Source organism: Bufo gargarizans, chromosome 9, assembly GCF_014858855.1.
Source record: "Bufo gargarizans isolate SCDJY-AF-19 chromosome 9, ASM1485885v1, whole genome shotgun sequence".
Lineage (NCBI taxonomy): Eukaryota > Metazoa > Chordata > Amphibia > Anura > Bufonidae > Bufo > Bufo gargarizans.
Window position 1 is genome coordinate 12,415,285 of NC_058088.1, and position 19,847 is coordinate 12,435,131.

General features: G+C 44.1%; 1 protein-coding gene across 1 annotated transcript; it reads right to left on the reverse strand.

Annotated features, from left to right (window-relative positions):
• Positions 1–592: 592 nt before the first annotated feature.
• LOC122919590 (RING finger protein 39-like) lies at positions 593–11,410 on the reverse strand. The gene is made up of 2 exons (XM_044268687.1): positions 11,065–11,410; positions 593–914 (listed from the first exon to the last, which is right to left on the reverse strand). Exons 1-2 carry the CDS (start codon positions 11,401–11,403, stop codon positions 906–908), a joined length of 348 nt encoding a protein of 115 aa, XP_044124622.1. The 5' UTR covers positions 11,404–11,410; the 3' UTR covers positions 593–905.
• Between the last annotated feature and the right edge of the window lie 8,437 nt (positions 11,411–19,847).

Sequence of the window (19,847 nt, forward strand, 5' to 3'; positions counted from 1 at the left end):
CCTTTCGCAGTGGGCGTGTCCTGTCTGCTGCAGCTAGTGGCAGTTGTAGGATTGAACTGAGCATGTGCGTCCAGCTTAGTGAGGTGAACAGAGGAATTAGAAAAAGAGCAAACAGCAGGTGGCGCTATACAGCTAACATTTTATATTCAATTTTTAATGACCCGCAATTAGAAAAGTATTCAGATCCAGGGGCTGGTTTGAAATATGTAGAATATTTTTAGGTTATGTGCACTTGATACTTGTGATGTACTTTAGGTTTAAATGAGATTCATGAGGGTTAAATTACGGGGGGTCCTAGGGTACATGAGGCTGGGATGTCCCTCTATCGTATACTGGGCTACCAAACAAAATAGGTGTCCACCCTGATGGGGGCAGCCATCTTGCTGAATACAGACAGTGCTCTGTAACGAGTGCAGGGAGAGGGAGGGGGAGCTGATGTGATCCTGCGTTACCCGGGTCTGTTGCTCTTCTGCCTGTGATGATAATGAGATGACTTCCAGTTAAGTGACAGGAGGCGCTGTATATTTCAAGAATTTTTCAATATAACTTTTAACATGAAAAATAAACCAAAAATTTATTTTTTGTGCAACATAAAACTTTAAGCAAACAATATAACAAGCGAACGATACAAATGTGACCGGTTCTATAAATCAGAGACAATTCAGGGTTATATATCCATGTACAACGTCTTTTATATATATACAAAAGATTTATTACATACCTGTGTATTATATACATTACTACAAAAAACATCCAACCACAGCACATACAACATAAATACATAGACATAAATAACATGTGGATCCCACGGCATCAGCAGCAAAAATGCGATGCTCTGCAGGCTGTCATATCAGACTGGAAATCCGTCCAGGACAAAACACCAACGTCTTCTGCTCTGCCGGCCTCTAGATTTCCTGGAGAAAAAGAGAAGATAAAGTTTAGGAATGTATGTCAGTACATACTGCAGGGTAGCGGCGATTAATGGCTCATGCACAGGAATGTATTTTCTTTCCATGTCCATTTCTTTTTTTTTGGGACCGTAGACGGAACCATTAATTTGAATAGGTCCACAAAAAAAAACAGAAGTTACTCCGTGTCCATTCCGTTTCCGTATGTCCGTATTTCCGTTCCGCAAAAACATGTCTTATTATTGTCCGCATTAGGGACAAGGATAGTACTGTTCTATAAAGGGCCAGCTATTCCGTTCCGCAAAATACGTAATGCACATCGACGTCATCCGGATTTTTTGCGGACAACAAAATACATACGGTCATGTGCATGAGGCCTAAAGTAGATATTTGGGTACCAGGGACCAATAGATAAAAAAACTAGCTAATAATCCTTTTTTTTTTTTATTCCTACCGTTTTGTCTATATCTCTAGCTGCTGCCTCCTTCTACCATGTGTCCTTAAACAAGAAGAGGGGCATAATTAGACAGGCTGGAGTTTATTTTTTTAGTAATCACACACCATAGGTCTGCAGAAGAGCTGTAAACACAAAACGGTACGGTATTTGTAAAGTTGTTCCATTATTTTAAATGCATTGGAGCTGTAAAATGGTTGCACAATGGGCTTGCCAGGAACCGGCTTATCCTCAGGAGGGAGAGCATGTCCATCCTGGATTGCCGCAGACTTATCCACAGCCTGCTGCGGAACTACAATATCTTGGACGTCGACAACGAATAAGAGGACTAAACCCCTACCCCCCCCCCTCCCTGTTTGTGTATGTCCTTTCCATAAACCTAATCAATGATTGACAGCCTTCCCTGTGTGATTGTTAATAGGACCGCCCACTGGACTCCTAAACCCAGTCCTGCCCTTCCTACCCAGGGGCATGGATAGATATAAGGGGTACATAGTGGTGCCAGGCAAATGAAAGGCTCTTCTGCCATAAGATAAATGGCACATGGTAGGTAGGGGCCCTATTACAGATTCTGCACTGGGGCCCGATGTTTCAGGTTATGCTTCTCCTACTATAACCCAGGGTAGAAATTTGCAACCATTTCAGCCATGTCAGAGGTTATGGGAAGCTGTCTTCTGTCCCCCGGTAACAAATCATGCAGAAACACCCATGCTGCATCCCTTTAAATGAGTCCCACCCCCACTGAGACCATATTATTATTATTTTTAAATCCAATAAAACCCAGGAAGGTTGAAAGGTATGAAGTAGAAACACCCAGGTGACATCCCACATGCCCCCTTAAGCTACTTTCACACTAGCGTTAATATTTTCCGGTATTGAGATCCGTCATAGGATCTCAATATCGGAAAAAAACTCTTCCGTTTTGTCCCCATTCATTGTCAATGGGGACAAAACGGAACTGAACAGAACGGACTGCTCCAAAATGCCTTCTGTTCCGTTCTCATACCGGAGAGCAGCATGCTGAGGTTTTCTTTCCGTCATGGGATGCGGAGCAAGACACGATAGAAAACGGATCCGGCCTCCATTGACTTTAATGGTGTTCATGACGGATCCGTCTGGGCCATGTTAAAGATAATACATTCAGATCCGTTTATAACGGATGCAGACGGTTGTATTATCAGTAACGGAAACGTTTTTGCTGAGCCCTGCCGAATCCCCAAAAAACGCTAGTGGGAAAGTAGCCTAAGGCCTCATGCACACCATGCGGATTACGCTCCGAAATACTACAGTACCAGCAAAGGGAATGAGATTTGACATTTCTCATGTCCACAAATCTCCACACGGGTGCAGGTTAACGTGCAGACGATCGGCACAGATTTCCTTGCAGTTTTCTGTGCATTTCTGCACCAAAAACTACAATTTCTAACAGCGGTTTTTGGTGCAAAATGGATGCGGTTTGGCTGCAGATTTCACCCTTCCTTTGAAAATGCTTTTTTTTTTCTACACATTTTTTTTTTTTCAATTAATGCATTTTCAGCACAGATTCATGCGCCAAAAAAGCAAGGTCATGTACAGAGCAGTTTTCTTTATGCTTCCCGTTCATTTCAGTGAGAGATTCAGCGTGGATTCGGCCCCAGGATAGGACATGCTGCTTTTATTTTCCACGCTGCTTCCCATTGAAATGAGCGGGGGCTGTTTTAAGACTTTTTATTTTGGAGGCTGATTTTGAGCCGGAAACGCTCCAATATCAGCGCCCAAAAAAACCTCTGTGTGAACTGGTCCTAAGAGGTATGAAAACTTCTCTAGAAGCGTTTTGTTTTTTTTTGGTCTTAAAATTCTGGCCGTGGTTTCCTCCCAGCAGGAAGTAACGGCGCTCAGTATCGATTGTACGCAATACAATAACATTGCGTCATGGCGGAGGCCGGTGGTCAGGACAGGTTGGCGGCTCCACATACACCAAGTAGAGGATCTAGTAAGGAGGAGCTGGGCGTCCAGTATGAAAGCGACCACCAAATCCAGGGCAGGAAGCACATCTATAATCATCATGAGTCAGCTACAGTAAGCATCGCCTGGCAGCCATCGCGCCTTGCTGACTGTTTCCGTATCTCCTGCACTGTCCGTGTAGATCACTCATGATGATTAGTGGTATTTAGTAGGGGTGTCTGGTGTCCCGCTGTAGGCATCTGACCTGGGTTTGGTCATTGCTTTCAAATTCAATGTGCACCTTCTTATTAGATTATCAGAATCTGCCATTTTTGGGATACTGTCAGGTGCTGGCAGCGGCACCCTGTCCCGGGTTTTGAGGACGCGCTGGTACTCGGTAAACTACCTAAAATCAATGTTTTATCATCAAATGTTTCCTTGTTCTTGATTTCCAATGTTACATGTTCTAGAAAATAGAGGAAACATATGAATGTAGCAGAGCTACCACTAGGGGGGGCAGTGGATCTGGGTCATGCCGACCCCCTGGGTATATATTACACTGGGAGCTGTAGGCTCTGCTTATATCAGGGACTCACATGAGGCTCAGGACATGCAGTCACATCGTATCATCTTTAGTGTCGGTGAGTTTTATTGCCTTTTATTAGACGTCTCATCTTTCTATTCCTCTTGCAGAGATGGGAATGTGGAAGCAGCCAAGAGGAAGTGTGAAAGGGAAGCAGAAAAGAGGGAAGGAACGTGGAAGGTGCGAGCAGTGCAGGTGAGAAGAAACCTAATGTGAAGGAGTATGAATAGAAAACACGTTGAAAGGGAAGAAGTGCAAACAGCAGGCAGCCGAGAGGGAAGCAGAAAAGAGGGAAGCAATGAGAAAGTGCAGTGTCCCAATTATGTGCTGTGTGTGGGCACTTTAAATTGCTGCTAAATGTCATATTCAATGTATTTAATATATTGTATTTTCCTAATATCAGGCTGGCATTGTCATTACATCTATTCGCCCCTAGGTGGTGCTGGCGCCACATATTATTTATAGCTTGGGTGTGTCTAGAACAGGAAGTGAAGTAGTTAGAGAGAGAGAGAGAGAGAGAGGAGAAGGAAGCTAATAGAGGAGGAGAACAGGCAAGTTCCATAATGTAGCGGCCGCTCTTTCCTCTGGGCCCTGATCAAGCCTGGAGATGACAGACCAAGGAGTCACAGCAGCCCAGCACAGACAGTAAGTCTGAGTATGAATATGAAGCAAGTCTAGTGAAGATTAGAGCTGAGTCTAGCCAAGGGACTTCACCAGCACCAGTGACCAGTAGGAACTTAAAGGTACCTGGACACAACTGGATAATTAGTGCGCAGAATTATCCTTTTCCACTAAACACCTGGAACATAGTGAACCTGAATATTTCAGGAGAGCATCCTGCATCAAATAATGTAACAGAGAGTTTGCCTGCCACGAGGGAGAACGCCCTTATTGGATTGCTCAAGATAAATAGGAAATCATTATATTCAGTACCTGAGTGCTAGAAAGTGGATTTAGTGCAAATCTACCCATTCTTTGCCTGTAAAGTAACAGCATTAGGCCTCATGCACACGACAGGGTTTTTTTCACTGTCAGTGATTTGGCTTCAGTTGTCCGTGTCCGATTTTGCTTCAGTTGTGTTTCCTTGTGTATCCTTTTTTTTTGTCTGACAGGGGGAAAAAAAGGAAGGTTAATGAAAAGTGTAATTTTATTACACCAAGGTCTTGTAGAAAAAAACGGACACAGACGCAGACACGGATGACATACCAGTTGTGCATCAGTTTTTTTGGACGGACCCATTGACTTGAATGGGTCCGTCCTCCGTTTTCCACTGACAAGAATAGAACAGGTTAAAATTTTTTGACGGACTGGAATCACGAATCACGGACGCGGAGAAAAAACGGAGGACTATCATTTTTTTTCACAGCTCCATAGAAATGAATGGGACCTCCGCTAAACTGTGAAAAATGACTGAACGTATGCGGATGCACACAGCGGTCGTGTGCATGAGGCCTTAAGAGAACTCCTCAACTGACAATTGTCAGACCTATTTTAAGGAATTTCAGCTAAAGTAACATCGGGATTATAACCTTTGCTATAACTGTCCTGAGACGATTGATTCAGTAAATGTTCAACTGTTTTGCAACAACTGCCTCCTCATCCTTGCTACTACTCTCAACATTTGCACCTTACGGTGCTGGCGTCACGAACACAGAGGCCCAGCCACCAAAGCACCTTAAACATCTACACCATCAAGGGCACCTCAACTTCCATTTGGCTGGTGTTCCCTGCAATAGAGAGTGCCTCGGAGGATCTAGTGCTGTCTTTCCCATCCACTGCACTGCCGGCCCAGGGAGGCTCTGCTAAGCAGTCAAAAGTGAAGTAGTATGAAGAGGAATCAATATGAAAGGGAAGCAGTGCCAATTGGAAGAAGGAGTATGGACAGGGAGCCGTGCAAACAGGGAGCACCCAAAAACTGAAGCGTGTGTTCCGTCAAAGAAAAAAACCTGCAGTGGACTCCATGGCAGAAAATGAGACTCACCCTTGGATTTCTGCCACAGATTTGCGGCTGCACATGCTTCTATCCGCAGGCTACTTTCACACCAGCGTTTTAGTTTTCCGGTATTGAGATCCGTCATAGGGTCTCAATACCGGAACAAAATACTTCCGTTTTGTCCCCATTCATTGTCAATGAGGACAAAACTTAACCAAACAGAACGGAATGCTCCAAAATGCCTTCCGTTCCATTCCCATACCGGAGAGCGAACCGCAACATGTTGTAGTTTGCTTTCTGTCCTGGAATGCGGAGAAAGACGGATCCGTCATGACCCAAAATGTAAGTCAATGGGGACGTTTTCTCTGCCACAATCTAACACAATAGAAAACTGATCCGTCCCCCATTGACTTTCAATGTTCACCGGATCCGTTCAGAACGGATGCAGACGGTTGTATTATCAGTAACGGAAGCGTTTTTCACTAATGTGAAAGTAGCCTCAGACATGCCGATTTTTTTCCAGTGATGTGGACTCCAAATCCGCGCACTGACAGATCCGGATCGCATAAACCAGAGCAGGGATTTCTCATTGACAACAATGTGGGTTGTAAGAAGAATGTGGCCTGAAGGGGAAGCAGAGACGTAAGCCGGCCATAGGCAGATCATTGGCAGATCCACACATTTGGTGAGATCTGCTGACAATCGTGAGCAAATGGAAGCAGAGAGGAAGGAAGCACTGAAGTAGGAAACAGTGGAAGACGAGCAGAGAGCGATGTACAAAGTCAGCAGAGAGGGAGGAAGCACTTCCATAATCACAGGGTTATGCCAGAAATGGCTGACAGATGGGGGACCCACCCTTGGGAACCTCAACCACCAGGAGAACAGGGCAATGAAGAGACTATTGAGCTTTAAAGAGTTGCAGGAAGGCGAGCTCAGGGTGACAGGACCCCGTTCTTCTGATGGGTGAGGGTCCCAGAGAAGTGAAAAAGAAGGGTTTCATGGTGGGATCAAAAGATGTCAGGTTACTATGTGACCGCGGTGACCAGATTGGATATTATGGGCAACACCTTGGTTGACTGGTGTCCTCTTGTCCTCCAGGACAGATATCGTCCCCTATTTTCCTGCATTCTGTCCCTTCCTCCATGCTTTACACTGCAGCTCTGTATGTTTAGATGGGCAGCAGTGTATAAGAACTGATATCTCTGATAGATAATGTCCCTTACACAATGGTAACAAATCTCCAGCACCAGTGGGAAGGACGATTATGGGGACTTACATGACACATCTGTAGGCGGATGATCCTCCGTGAAGCAGAGCTGCGTGTGTTACACACTGACACAATGTAGCTCTGCTGCGCCACCTGTTACATCTAGATACAATGTCCTTCAGCTCTGCTACTCATAAATACAATAGTAGAAGCCTGTGCGACAAACACATTTATTAACCTGTAGAATGCCACCTATATGTACAGTGTTACTCTGCCATGTTACTTATGTGTACAGTGTTACTCTGCCATGTTACTTATGTGTACAGTGTTACTCTGCCATGTTACTTCTATATACAGTATTACTCCCCTGTTACTTCTATGTACAGTATTACTCTCCACTCTTATATATGTACAGTATTACTCCCTTGCTACTTATATGTACAGTATTACTCTCCCCTCTTACTTACATGTACAGTATTACTCTCCCCTCTTACTTACATGTACAGTATTACTCTCCCCTCTTACTTATATGTACAGTATTACTCCCCTGTTACTTATATGTACAGTATTACCCCCTATTACTTATATGTACAGTATTACTCCCCTGTTACTTATATGTACAGTATTACCCTGTTACTTATATGTACAGTATTACTCCCCTGTTACTTATATGTACAGTATTACTCCCCTGTTACTTATATGTACAGTATTATTGTACCCTCTTACGTATATGTACATTAGTACTCCCCTGTTACTAATAGGTACAGTATTACTCCCCTGTTACTTATATGTACTGTATTACTCTCCCCTATTACTTATATGTACAGTATTATTCTCCCCTGTTACTTATATGTACATTAGTACTCCCCTGTTACGTATATGTACAGTATTAATCTCCCCTGTTACTTATACGTACAGTATTAATCTCCCCTCTTTCCTATATGTACAGTATTACTCTCCCCTGTTACTTATATGTACATTAGTACTCCCCTGTTACGTATATGTACAGTATTAATCTCCCCTGTTACTTATACGTACAGTATTAATCTCCCCTCTTACCTATATGTACAGTATTACTCTCCCCTCTTGCCTATATGTACAGTATTACTCCCCTCTTGCCTATATGCACAGTATTAGTCCCCTGTTACTTATATGTACAGTATTACCCCCTGTTACTTATATGTACAGTGTTACTCCCCTGTTACTGATATGTACAGTATTACTCCCCTGTTACTTATATGTACAGTATTACTCCCCTGTTACTTTTATGTTCAGTATTATTGTACCCTCTTACCTATATGTACATTAGTACTCCCCTGTTACTTATATGTACAGTATTACTCCCCTGTTACTTATATATACATTATTACTCTCCCCTATTACTTACATGTACATTATTACTCCCCTGTTACTTATATGTACAGTATTAATCTCCCCTCTTACCTATATGTACAGTGTTACTCCCCTGTTACTTATATGTACAGTATTAATCTCCCCTCTTACCTATATGTACAGTATTACTCTCCCCTCTTACCTATATGTACAGTATTACTCCCCTGTTACTTATATGTGCAGTATTACTCCCCTGTTACTTATATGTACAGTATTACTCCCCTATTACTTATATGTACAGTATTAATCTCCCCTGTTACTTATACGTACAGTATTAATCTCCCCTCTTACCTATATGTACAGTATTACTCTCCCCTGTTACTTATATGTACATTAGTACTCCCCTGTTACGTATATGTACAGTATTAATCTCCCCTGTTACTTATACGTACAGTATTAATCTCCCCTCTTACCTATATGTACAGTGTTACTCCCCTGTTACTTATATGTACAGTATTAATCTCCCCTCTTACCTATATGTACAGTATTACTCTCCCCTCTTACCTATATGTACAGTATTACTCCCCTGTTACTTATATGTGCAGTATTACTCCCCTGTTACTTATATGTACAGTATTACTCCCCTATTACTTATATGTACAGTATTAATCTCCCCTGTTACTTATACGTACAGTATTAATCTCCCCTCTTACCTATATGTACAGTATTACTCTCCCCTGTTACTTATATGTACATTAGTACTCCCCTGTTACGTATATGTACAGTATTAATCTCCCCTGTTACTTATACGTACAGTATTAATCTCCCCTCTTACCTATATGTACAGTATTACTCTCCCCTCTTGCCTATATGTACAGTATTACTCCCCTCTTGCCTATATGCACAGTATTAGTCCCCTGTTACTTATATGTACAGTATTACCCCCTGTTACTTATATGTACAGTGTTACTCCCCTGTTACTTATATGTACAGTATTACTCCCCTGTTACTTATATGTACAGTATTACTCCCCTGTTACTTTTATGTTCAGTATTATTGTACCCTCTTACCTATATGTACATTAGTACTCCCCTGTTACTTATATGTACAGTATTACTCCCCTGTTACTTATATATACATTATTACTCTCCCCTATTACTTACATGTACATTATTACTCCCCTGTTACTTATATGTACAGTAGTAATCTCCCCTGTTACTTATATGTACAGTATTAATCTCCCCTCTTACCTATATGTACAGTGTTACTCCCCTGTTACTTATATGTACAGTATTAATCTCCCCTCTTACCTATATGTACAGTATTACTCTCCCCTCTTACCTATATGTACAGTATTACTCCCCTGTTACTTATATGTGCAGTATTACTCCCCTGTTACTTATATGTACAGTATTACTCCCCTATTACTTATATGTACAGTATTACTCCCCTGTTACTTATATGTACAGTATTATTCTCCCCTGTTACCTATATGTACATTAGTACTCCCCTGTTACTTATATGTACAGTATTACTCTCCCCTCTTACCTATATGTGCAGTATTACTCCCCTGTTACTTATATGTACAGTATTACTCCCCTATTACTTATATGTACAGTATTACTCCCCTGTTACTTATATGTACAGTATTATTCTCCCCTGTTACCTATATGTACATTAGTACTCCCCTGTTACTTATATGTACAGTATTACTCTCCCATATTACTTATATGTACAGTAATAATCTCCCCTCTTACCTATATGTACAGTGTTACTCCCCTGTTACTTATATGTACAGTATTACTCTCCCCTCTTACCTATATGTACAGTGTTACTCCCCTGTTACTTATATGTACAGTATTACTCCCCTGTCCTGTGATTTATTCCTTTGACATGAAGTTGCTCATGCTTCTTTAATAGCTGTTGGCCGAGCGTCCATTTAGCCGACATCTATTCTTCTCCCTGACTCCGCCGAGCACTTGCACACTCAGCTTGGCCGAGCATGCACATGTTTGCAGTGGGAAGAGAGTTGAAAACTCTGTCGGTGGCTTATATTTCTGGAGAACAGAAGCATATTGAGCATGTCCGATCCTTCTCTGCCCGACATCACCTCTTGTGGGACGGTCGACACCCCCACCCCACCCCACCCACCATGCATGGTCGGTTTGGTTGCCTTTCCTGTCATGTGTACTGACACCTGTACTCCACTTCGGTAGAGGTACATGCAGTTCCCATGTAATTAGTCTGACATTAGCATATCGGAAGTTTACGTTGCGCCCATCGTTATTTCTGGGAACATGTACAGTACAACGTGTGGCTATCTGCTGGTGCACACGTGTGATGCCTGAGCCATCCCCTAACACTCTCTGATTAGTATCTTCTGTACAAACCAAGGTATTGCATCTCAGCCCATCCACTTCAATGGAGCTCAGCTGCAATACCACACACAACCTATAGACGGGTGCGGTGCTGTTTTTGGAAAACAGCATCTATATTCCCCTTTAAGACAATGTCTCCATGGTAACAGAGTGCTGTCCTGCTGAACCATTAGACTTTTATAATTGCTTTTCTGGTTGCTTTGTTTCCTACAAGCTAATTGATCCTTAATTCTGACAGGAGCAAGCGGCACAAATGGCCTCATGTAACCAAATATTGCTCATCTGCCCCGGGGGACGGGACTGCCGCTCTCCTGTTACAGAGGCATAAAACGAGGCGCGCTCTCACCTGCTCCTGCATCCTCCTCCTCCTGGGTGGCATGGCTTGAAAATTGAGCCTCTTGGCGATACGCGTGGTGACCCCGAGGCGTACGTCGGTGGTGACCGCCCTCCATCCCATCATCCGTCCGCACGTCGGGCACTCCAGCTGACCCCCAGCGTTATCCTTCCCTCCAGCGCGGTCCACCAGGCACGTCCTGCAGTAGCTGTGCCCGCACTCTGTGGTCACCGGGTCCTGAAAGTAACTGCCACATAGCGAGCAGACGGAGCCGTCCTGCAGCTCTCTGAAGGGGCCTGTCGAGGACATTGTGCGCGCTGTCGGTTCTGTCTCTTGTTGGATGACATCCATACATTTATACTGTACCTCTATATGTACCTGTGTCCGCCCCTGTTTACCTCCCGGCGGAGAGGCGGGGAGCTATGCTGTTTGGCAAGTTTTCATGTTCCGAGGGATTCTGGGAAGTGCCCTCGGGGCCCTTTTGTCACCAGCTTGTGATGCAATGAGGAGTTAATGCACTATATATAGCTGAGAGCTAACAAAGGGTTAATCGTGGGCTATGATGTTTACAGAGTGGCGTATAATGTGGTAGAAGAACACCGCCGGCGAGTACTCATTGGAGATTTACCGCCTGTAACTGAAATGGGGTTAGCTGACTGTAGGGGAGGATGTTGCACTCTATGGCGGGGGCAGATGTGACGTTCTGGTATCTAGGAAAGTTGGGTGACAATGGGATACAACTGGCCATACATTACCCCCCACACACACACAGAGATGTAGTATTACATGCTAGTCATTCAAATAAATGGCCGACCATGTTGATAGACATTTGCTGGCGGGTCTACTCTCTGGATAACACAGGGGTTCCCCGAAGTGTGACACCCGCCCCCCTGCTATATACCCTAATAGGTGAACCCTTCATAAGGCACCTCCTTTAGGCTACACCAACGGAGATGCTGAGGGTTTTCTGTCTGCATTTGCAGGTGAAAATCATGTAGATTTGGAATTTTTATGCAATACCTTAATCGGGCACCTTAATCGGCGTGAGGAGACTTATAGGCCATTCATGGTCCTTATGGAATTCTGGGAAGAAAGGGATGCACATGACTTCTTAACATGCTCTGCCTCTAATGCCACCAGATGTAAGGTAGCTATCCTATAAGTCAGTGTTCAACCCTTTAAATAGGCCTTGAGACATGATTTGGATAATAACTAAGCCAGCACCTCATCCGCAGACAGCTGTGATTGCCCCTCATCAGTGCTAGGAGCTCATTTGCATCCCTTCTTCTCAGAATTCCTGAGCAGCATTTATGGCCTATAAGTCTCCTCGCGCTGACTAAAGCGCCTCTCATCCAGTTAAGCCGGTACTCTCTGCTCTGCACTGATGCTGGGCAATCACCTCAAAACAGCTTTCTGCAGATGAGGTGCTGGCTTAGTTATTATCCAAATCATGTTTCAAGGCCTATTTAAAGGGTCAAACATTGACTTTTAGGATAGCTGCCTTACATCTGGTGGTGTTAGAGGCAGAGCTTGCTAAGAACTCATTTGCATCCCTTCTTCTATCCAATACATTTTTTTCAGTCCAGCATGGCCGTACCATTATAGGGGTTTTCCAGGAGTTCAGCATTGATGGCCTATCCTCAGGATAGGTCATCAATATCTGATCGGAGGGGGTCCGACTCTCGACACCATTGGTTGAAGAGGGAGCAGTGCTTTGGTGAATGCTGCGGCCTCCTCATGGCTTACCAAGCACAGCGCCGTACAGTGTATAGTGGCTATGCTTGGTATTGCAGCCCGGGTCCATTCTCTTGAATCAGACTCAGCTGTACATACGGTAAGTCATGTGATCAACGAAGGTGACATCACTAGTCTAGGAAGAGGCCGCAGAACGCACCGAAGCATAGCAGCCTCTTCAAACAGCTGATCGGCGGGGGTCCCAGTTGTTGAACCCCCACTGATCAGATATTGATGACCTGGGGAATTTCTGGAAAACCACTTTAAGGTGCTCATAGACATTAGATATCTGGTGGCTCAGTTCTTAGCCCTCGGGTCCTGAGTTCAAGTCCTTTCAAAGGCAACATCTCAATGGCTTCTGTATGTGGATGAGAGATGGCTGCGGGCAGATACCCATCATTGAGCGACGTTCTCTAGCCTAGGCCTGATGTATCTTTACAGCGCAGGCGATGGGGATACAATGTTAAACATCTCAAGTTCTGCCCGGTTACAAGAACAAGTAATTACACGAAGTAGCTGTTGGCGCGGTGCCCTGTGTGTAGTAATTTCACTATTTCAACCAATTAAACACATTTCGGAGATTTTATGGGATAGGTAACTCGCGGCTGAATTTTAGTGGTTGTGACCGTTATGCACGTGCTAGATGGGCATGTGGGTCGTGACCGCAAGTTGCCTCACTGCAAATCTGCGACAAGCTGCTCCAACTATCATGAGCTGTGTGTAAAACTGGTGCCCTCCTATGTGGCTATGCAACTAATGCCCGGGTACAACTCTTATAGCTTCAGGAATGACCCAGGTTTGAAAAAATAGGTGTCATCCAAAATGGAGTTAAAGGCTATGGGCACCTTTTGGGGGAAATTTCTTTTTATTGCATCTTACTCATTTTGAGCTAAAAATAATTTTTTCAATTGGTCTTTATTAAAAATGTGGAACCGTTGTCTCTGTGCAGCCTTGAGTTTCTCTAGTAGCAGGATCTGAATTTTCACTCTGTTCCGTCAGGGAGCACAGCTGACGGCTTCTGATCTCTGACCTCCTATTGATAAGGATGCGGCTAAATAAGTGTTTATGACCATTTAGTAGTTTAGAGTTAAGGTTTATTAGATGAGGGCAGAAAGTGAAATGACCATTCACACAGCTACGGCTTAATATTTTTAATAAAGACCAATAGAAAAAATGATTTTAAGCCCAAAATGAGGAAAATGCAATCATAAAAAAGGCCCCTGAAGGTGATCGTAGCCTTTAAGGGAAAACTTATATTGCTGGGATGGCAGGTATATGTACATAAAGAATCCTGTCATCCCTCACATGATGCTTGAGGGCCATGTACTAATCTAGACCTTGACCAGTCTTCTTGGGCATCAACCAAACAAACCTCCAGGTTACATCCAGACTCTTTTCTATTCACATGTTGTCCTTATAGGCATGCAGCGAACTGATGTAGCAGAGGTGCTGGAAACTAGTGTAGCAGAGTTGATGTAGCAGAGTTGCTAGGGACCGGTGTAGAAGATTAGATGTAGCACAGTTATTGGTGACTGCTGTAGCAGAGTTGATTTGGGGCATCCCTGGAGACCAATGTAACAGAGTTGATGTAGCAGAGTTGCTAGAGACCAGTATACCACAGTTGATATAATGAAGCTGCAGAAGATCAGTGTATTAGACTTGGTGCAGAGTACAGGGACGCAGGCTGCTAACCTGAATAATAACATGAGGTCCTGCTACCCATGCAAGAGACTGGAGTAGCAGAGTTAATGTAGCATAATTATTAAAGGCTGGTGTAGCAGTATTGATATAGCACAGTTGGTGCAGAGTATAGAGGCGCAGGCTACGAAACTCAGCAATCGGTTGGTGTGCCACTACCCATGCTAGAGATTAATGTAACAGATATGATGTAGCACAGTTACTGGAGATTAGTGTAGCAGAGTGACTGTAGTAGAGTTGCTGAAGACTGGTGCCACAGAGTCGATGTAGCACAGCTGTTGGAGACCAGTGCATAACAGTTGATGTTGCAGAGCTGCTGGAAGGCTGGTGTAGTAGAGTTAGTGCAGAGTACAGGGATGTAGACTACTAACCTGAACAAACAGGCAGTGCCCTGCTATCCATGCTAGAGACCGGTGTAGATGATTTAATGTAGCACAGTGGATGTAGTGGAGTTGCTGAAGACTGGTGTAGTAGAGTTGATGTAGCATAGCTGCTGGAGACCAGTATAGCAGAGTTGATGTTGCAGAGCTGCTGGAGACTGGTGTAACAGGGTTGATGTAACTCAGCTGCTGGAGACCAATGTAGCATGGTTGATGTAGCAGAGCTGCTGGAGACAGTAAAGTTGGTACAGGGTACAGGGATGCAGGCTACTAACCTGAACAGTCAGGCAGTGTCCCGCCGCCCGAGCGACTATAGAATAACCTGGCCGGAGGACATCATCACTAATGTATAGAAGAAGAGACTGAACCAGCCTGAGGAGGGGAGCGCATGGTGCTAGATCCAGGATAGGTGAGTAACGACAAAGTATAACTGATTTATACAAACTAAATTATAACGACAGGTCCACTTTAAAGCAAACACATGAGGAGGGCATGTTGACAAGTGACAGCTGACACCCCAGTGCACAATGACAGATGTGCCACAGGGCCCGGAGGTAAGAGCCGAGCTCCACAACAGCTGCAGAACATGCGGCTTGTGCCCATAAAAAAAACAGCTCCGAGCAGAACATTATCCGGATGAGCAGAAGATAATGCTGTTATTCATTGCATGCAGTGAGCGTGTATACAGGAGGAGGGTGGTAAGTCGTCCTTGTTTATGCCAACTTACCCACTATACAGACAATACTCCATATTGTTCCCATTTTAGGAAACAAATAAAGGAACATAGAAGTGCAATCGGCTGGAGAGTCCCTTATTATTTTTACCTTCTACTTACCAATTTTTACTTACACGCACTGTAAGTAGCCATACATGTTAGGGTGGGTTCACTTCACGTTTCATGCCTCCGTTTGACGTATACGTTACGGGAAAAAAAGGATACAAAAACACAGCACACCACGTTCTTGTATCCTGCATAGTCCGGTAAAAAAAGTATATGTTTTTTTTTACAATGGAACTCTATGGCGAATGGATGCCACTGTATGTCATCAAGCGGAGGCATCCGTTAAACGTATACGTTTATTGTATACGTTAAAAGGATGGGAAAAACGGGATGTGAACCCACCGATTTTGTCAGGAACGACCAACCATCAAATGTGTATTAGAAGTTGAACAGACACTCATTTGGCAGATCAGGATCAGGCATTTTTGAATTTCAACATGCCCAATAGCTTGTTCTCATGGAGGATCAGCCACTGGCAGACATGTCTTTGCCGTGACAATGCATCTATGTCTGCACCGAGCATGCAAGTGCATAGGGGGCTCAGGAGAAATCGCTTTGAACAGTTGAACAGTCATTCGGCCGACAACTATTATGGTAGATCCACGTGGATGTAACTCATGCAGATCTTTGCCACGGATTAATCACAGATTTTCTGCTGTAAAATAAGACATACCCTGTAAGATGTATGACCACCTTAAAGAGGACCTGTCCCCTCTCCCGGCATGTGAGATTTAGTAACTACTTGCATTCCCCATGTAATATCAGTTCTGGAGCATCTATTTTTATGACTCTGTATTGTACTATTCCTTTATTATTCCTGCTAGAAGTGATGAATGAATTGCTAGCAGTTTGCAGTGAAGGTCCAGATGGGTGTTACCAGTTGGGTGGGTGTCCTTGCACTGCCAACTGGCAACACCCAACTGGACTTTCATTGCGAACTGCTAGCAATTTATTCATAACTTCTAGAAGGAATAATAAAGGAATGGTACACCATAGAGCAGGCATGGACAACCCGCGGCTCTCCAGCTGTTGTAAAACTACAACTCCCACCATGCCCTGTAGTAGGCTGATGGCTGTAGGCAGTCTGGACATGCTGGGAATTGTAGTTTTGCAACAGCTGGAGAGCCTCAGGATGTCCATCCCTGCCATAGAGTCATAAGAAACAGATGCGGAAGAAGTGTTAAGACATCGGGGATGCAAGTAGTTGCCAGTCACAGGGGAGGTGAGAGGTCCTCTTAAACTCTGAAGTGGGCAAAGACAGAGCCCCTCATGGTCACTCATATTAAGGGACTGATGACAGCAGCAGGGGAAGAGTGTGCTGATTCTGTGCTAGGCAGTGACCTGTCTACTCATCTCATGGAGTCAGAGACCACAGTGACGCAGAGTATTTCAGGAGAGGGGTGTGCTGATATCGTGGGAGGCCGAAATATGATGAAAAGTGTTCCCCCGACCTTAGTCTCGTGTGGGGTTTACAGCTGCTTCTGGGTTGTTTGCTCTACGCCTCCCACTTGCAGCTTATACAGTTGGCATTTTTTGGATCAGCTGTCTCGTCTTGGTGAAATGTCTCCAGGTCTCCTCCATTTCAGTGGATTGTGGATGTTTGCGTTAGGAGAGGAGAAAGGCTTGTCCAAACACATGGTCTATTCAGCGCTGTAGGTACAGTTAATGCTGCCCTAGGCGCCGTGTGTCACACTACGTGGCGTTTCTTAAAGGCGTATTACTCACTGCTCACATTTCTATTATACTTTGTATTCATTCCTTGAGTGTTTGTTTTCGCCTTTTCATATTGATTTTGTACCAACCAAACTGGAATCGAGGATCACAAGAGTGGACTATTAATGGTTGGTGGGCCTGAACACCCATATACACGGCTGGTAGGTTAGGCGGGGGAGTCATGGAACACAACAGCACCGAGGGTATTGTTTAGGCTGTGGGGTAAACTGGTTTGGAGGGTATAAGTCACATTTACCAACTATGCCCATAGTGACTGTGAGGTTCTGAGGCTGGTTACCTACTTTAGGGCCTAGAAGCTTAGTTACATCTGCGTGTAATGTACTATTTCTCCTGTGGGGGCGCTGCAGGGGAACTGAAAACGTACTACCTGGTTCCACCCAAGAAAGAGAACCATCTCACCAGCGCCACCTATTGGAAGTGGCTCCCTATTAGTCAAGATTATGGATGAGCGAATCCACTTCGGATGAAACATTCAAAGTCGATTCGTATAAAACTTTGTTCTAGTACAGTATTAGAATGTATTGGCTCCGATGAGCCGAAGTTATTGCTTCACGAAGTCTCGCGAGACTTCGCACTTCGTAAATAATTTGTACTGTAAAAAAACATTTCCCAAACTCGGGTTCGGTTCCAAGATACCACTTGGAACTGAACACGAGTTCGGGAAATGGGTTATTACGCGAAGTCTCGCGTGTCTTCGCGAAGCAATAACTTCGGCTCATCGGAGCCAATACATTCTAATACTGTACAGAGCTCCTGCTCCGTACAGTATTAGAACGACGTATAATGCGAATCGACTTCGGATGTTTCATCCGAAGTTGATTCGCTCATCCCTAGTCAAGATCCAACTTTCCAACAAGCCTTGGGATGTAACAAGGGACTATAGCCAAAACAGATTGCCAAATCCCAAGGCTTGTTGGAAAGTCGGCTCTTGACTCATAGGGAGCCACTTCCAATAGGTGGGATGGTTCTCTTTCTTAGGAGGTACCTCTTTGCATATTAACTTCCCATGGAGCATTGCCATACCATGTAAGTCTCCATACAGGACTGGTCCTTTAAAGGGGAAAGTTACCTGGTTCCACCACTGAGTACAGCTGTTCACTGGGGGTCACAGCCAGGGGCGTAACTATAATTTATAGGGCCCCCACCACCTAGTATAAGAAAATTAAATAAGTATAAGTAGCAATAATTACAGATAGGTATAATAGCTCCAAATATCAGAAAACCCACATTATAGCAAAAAGCTAACATATTGTTACTCCCCACAAAAAAAAAAAGAGAATGTTTTTGCACCTTCCTGGGCCCCCTAAGCTTCTGGGCCCCATGGCAAGTGCTATGGCTATAGCTACACCCATGGTCACAGCAGTAGGACACACTAGTATCTGCTTAAAGTTGAGGAGCCCTTGTAATAAAAAGGAATTGTCTAAAGTAAATGACCCCTTTATAGTGGAGGAAGGCACAGCTATGTTTCTATGGCGATCTCTAGGATTGGCTATCAATGTGTCATTGGTACAGGTGTCATCGTAGGAACCCCAAACAGTCATGAGAATGAGGTTAATTGGGCTTCGGATCGGTGATGGCTCCATAGTTCAGTATTTAAAGGTACAGGCACTGTTTAACCATAGGCATTATGAAGTAACTTAACATTTCTTTGAGCCTTTTCATGTTGGTGATGTCAACACATCCCTGAGAATGGGCTGGTGACCTCTACGTCAGAAAACATAGAGGAACACGCCTAGGGCAAAAACAGATATTGTGAATATTTTTAAAAGTATTTGTTTTACTCTTGGAGATGTCACGAGAGATGACAGGTCCTCTGTAAGTAAAGGGTTAAAATGTACAGTGAAACCTCTTTGAGACAACCACTCAACCTTGCATTAAAAAGTGGTCTTCTATGATGGCAATCTACTCAAAGAACGGAAAATCTGGTCTGAATAACGGGGTGGTCTTCAGTAAGAGGTGGTCTTTTAGAGAGGTTTTACAGACATCATAAAAGGAAAGGAGGTTAGTAATAAGGGCAATGGCTGCGTCCGCTGTCGGAAGGTGACAACTAGGCCAAATGGTGACCCTGGAAGCTCAGAGTTAGGGTCCATTCACACGTCCATGGGTGTTTTGCGGACCGCACATCGCCGGCATTCTCATAGAAAATGCCTTTTCTTGTCCGCAATTGCGGACAAGAATAGGACATGTTCTATTTGTTTCGGGATCGGAATTGCGGACCCGGAAGAGCGGATCCGCCCCATAGAAATGAATTGGTCCGCAATTCCGTTCCGCAAAATGCGGAACGAAATTGCGGACGTGTGAATGGACCCTTAGGCTGAGTTCACACAGTTATTTGGTAAGTTATTCCCATCCGTTATTGTGAGCCAAAACCAGTAGTGAAGCCTCCACAGAAATAAGGTATAATAGAAAGATGTCCTCCCGTTCTGTGTTTTTGACCCGAACCTGGTTTTGGCTCACAATTAGGCCTA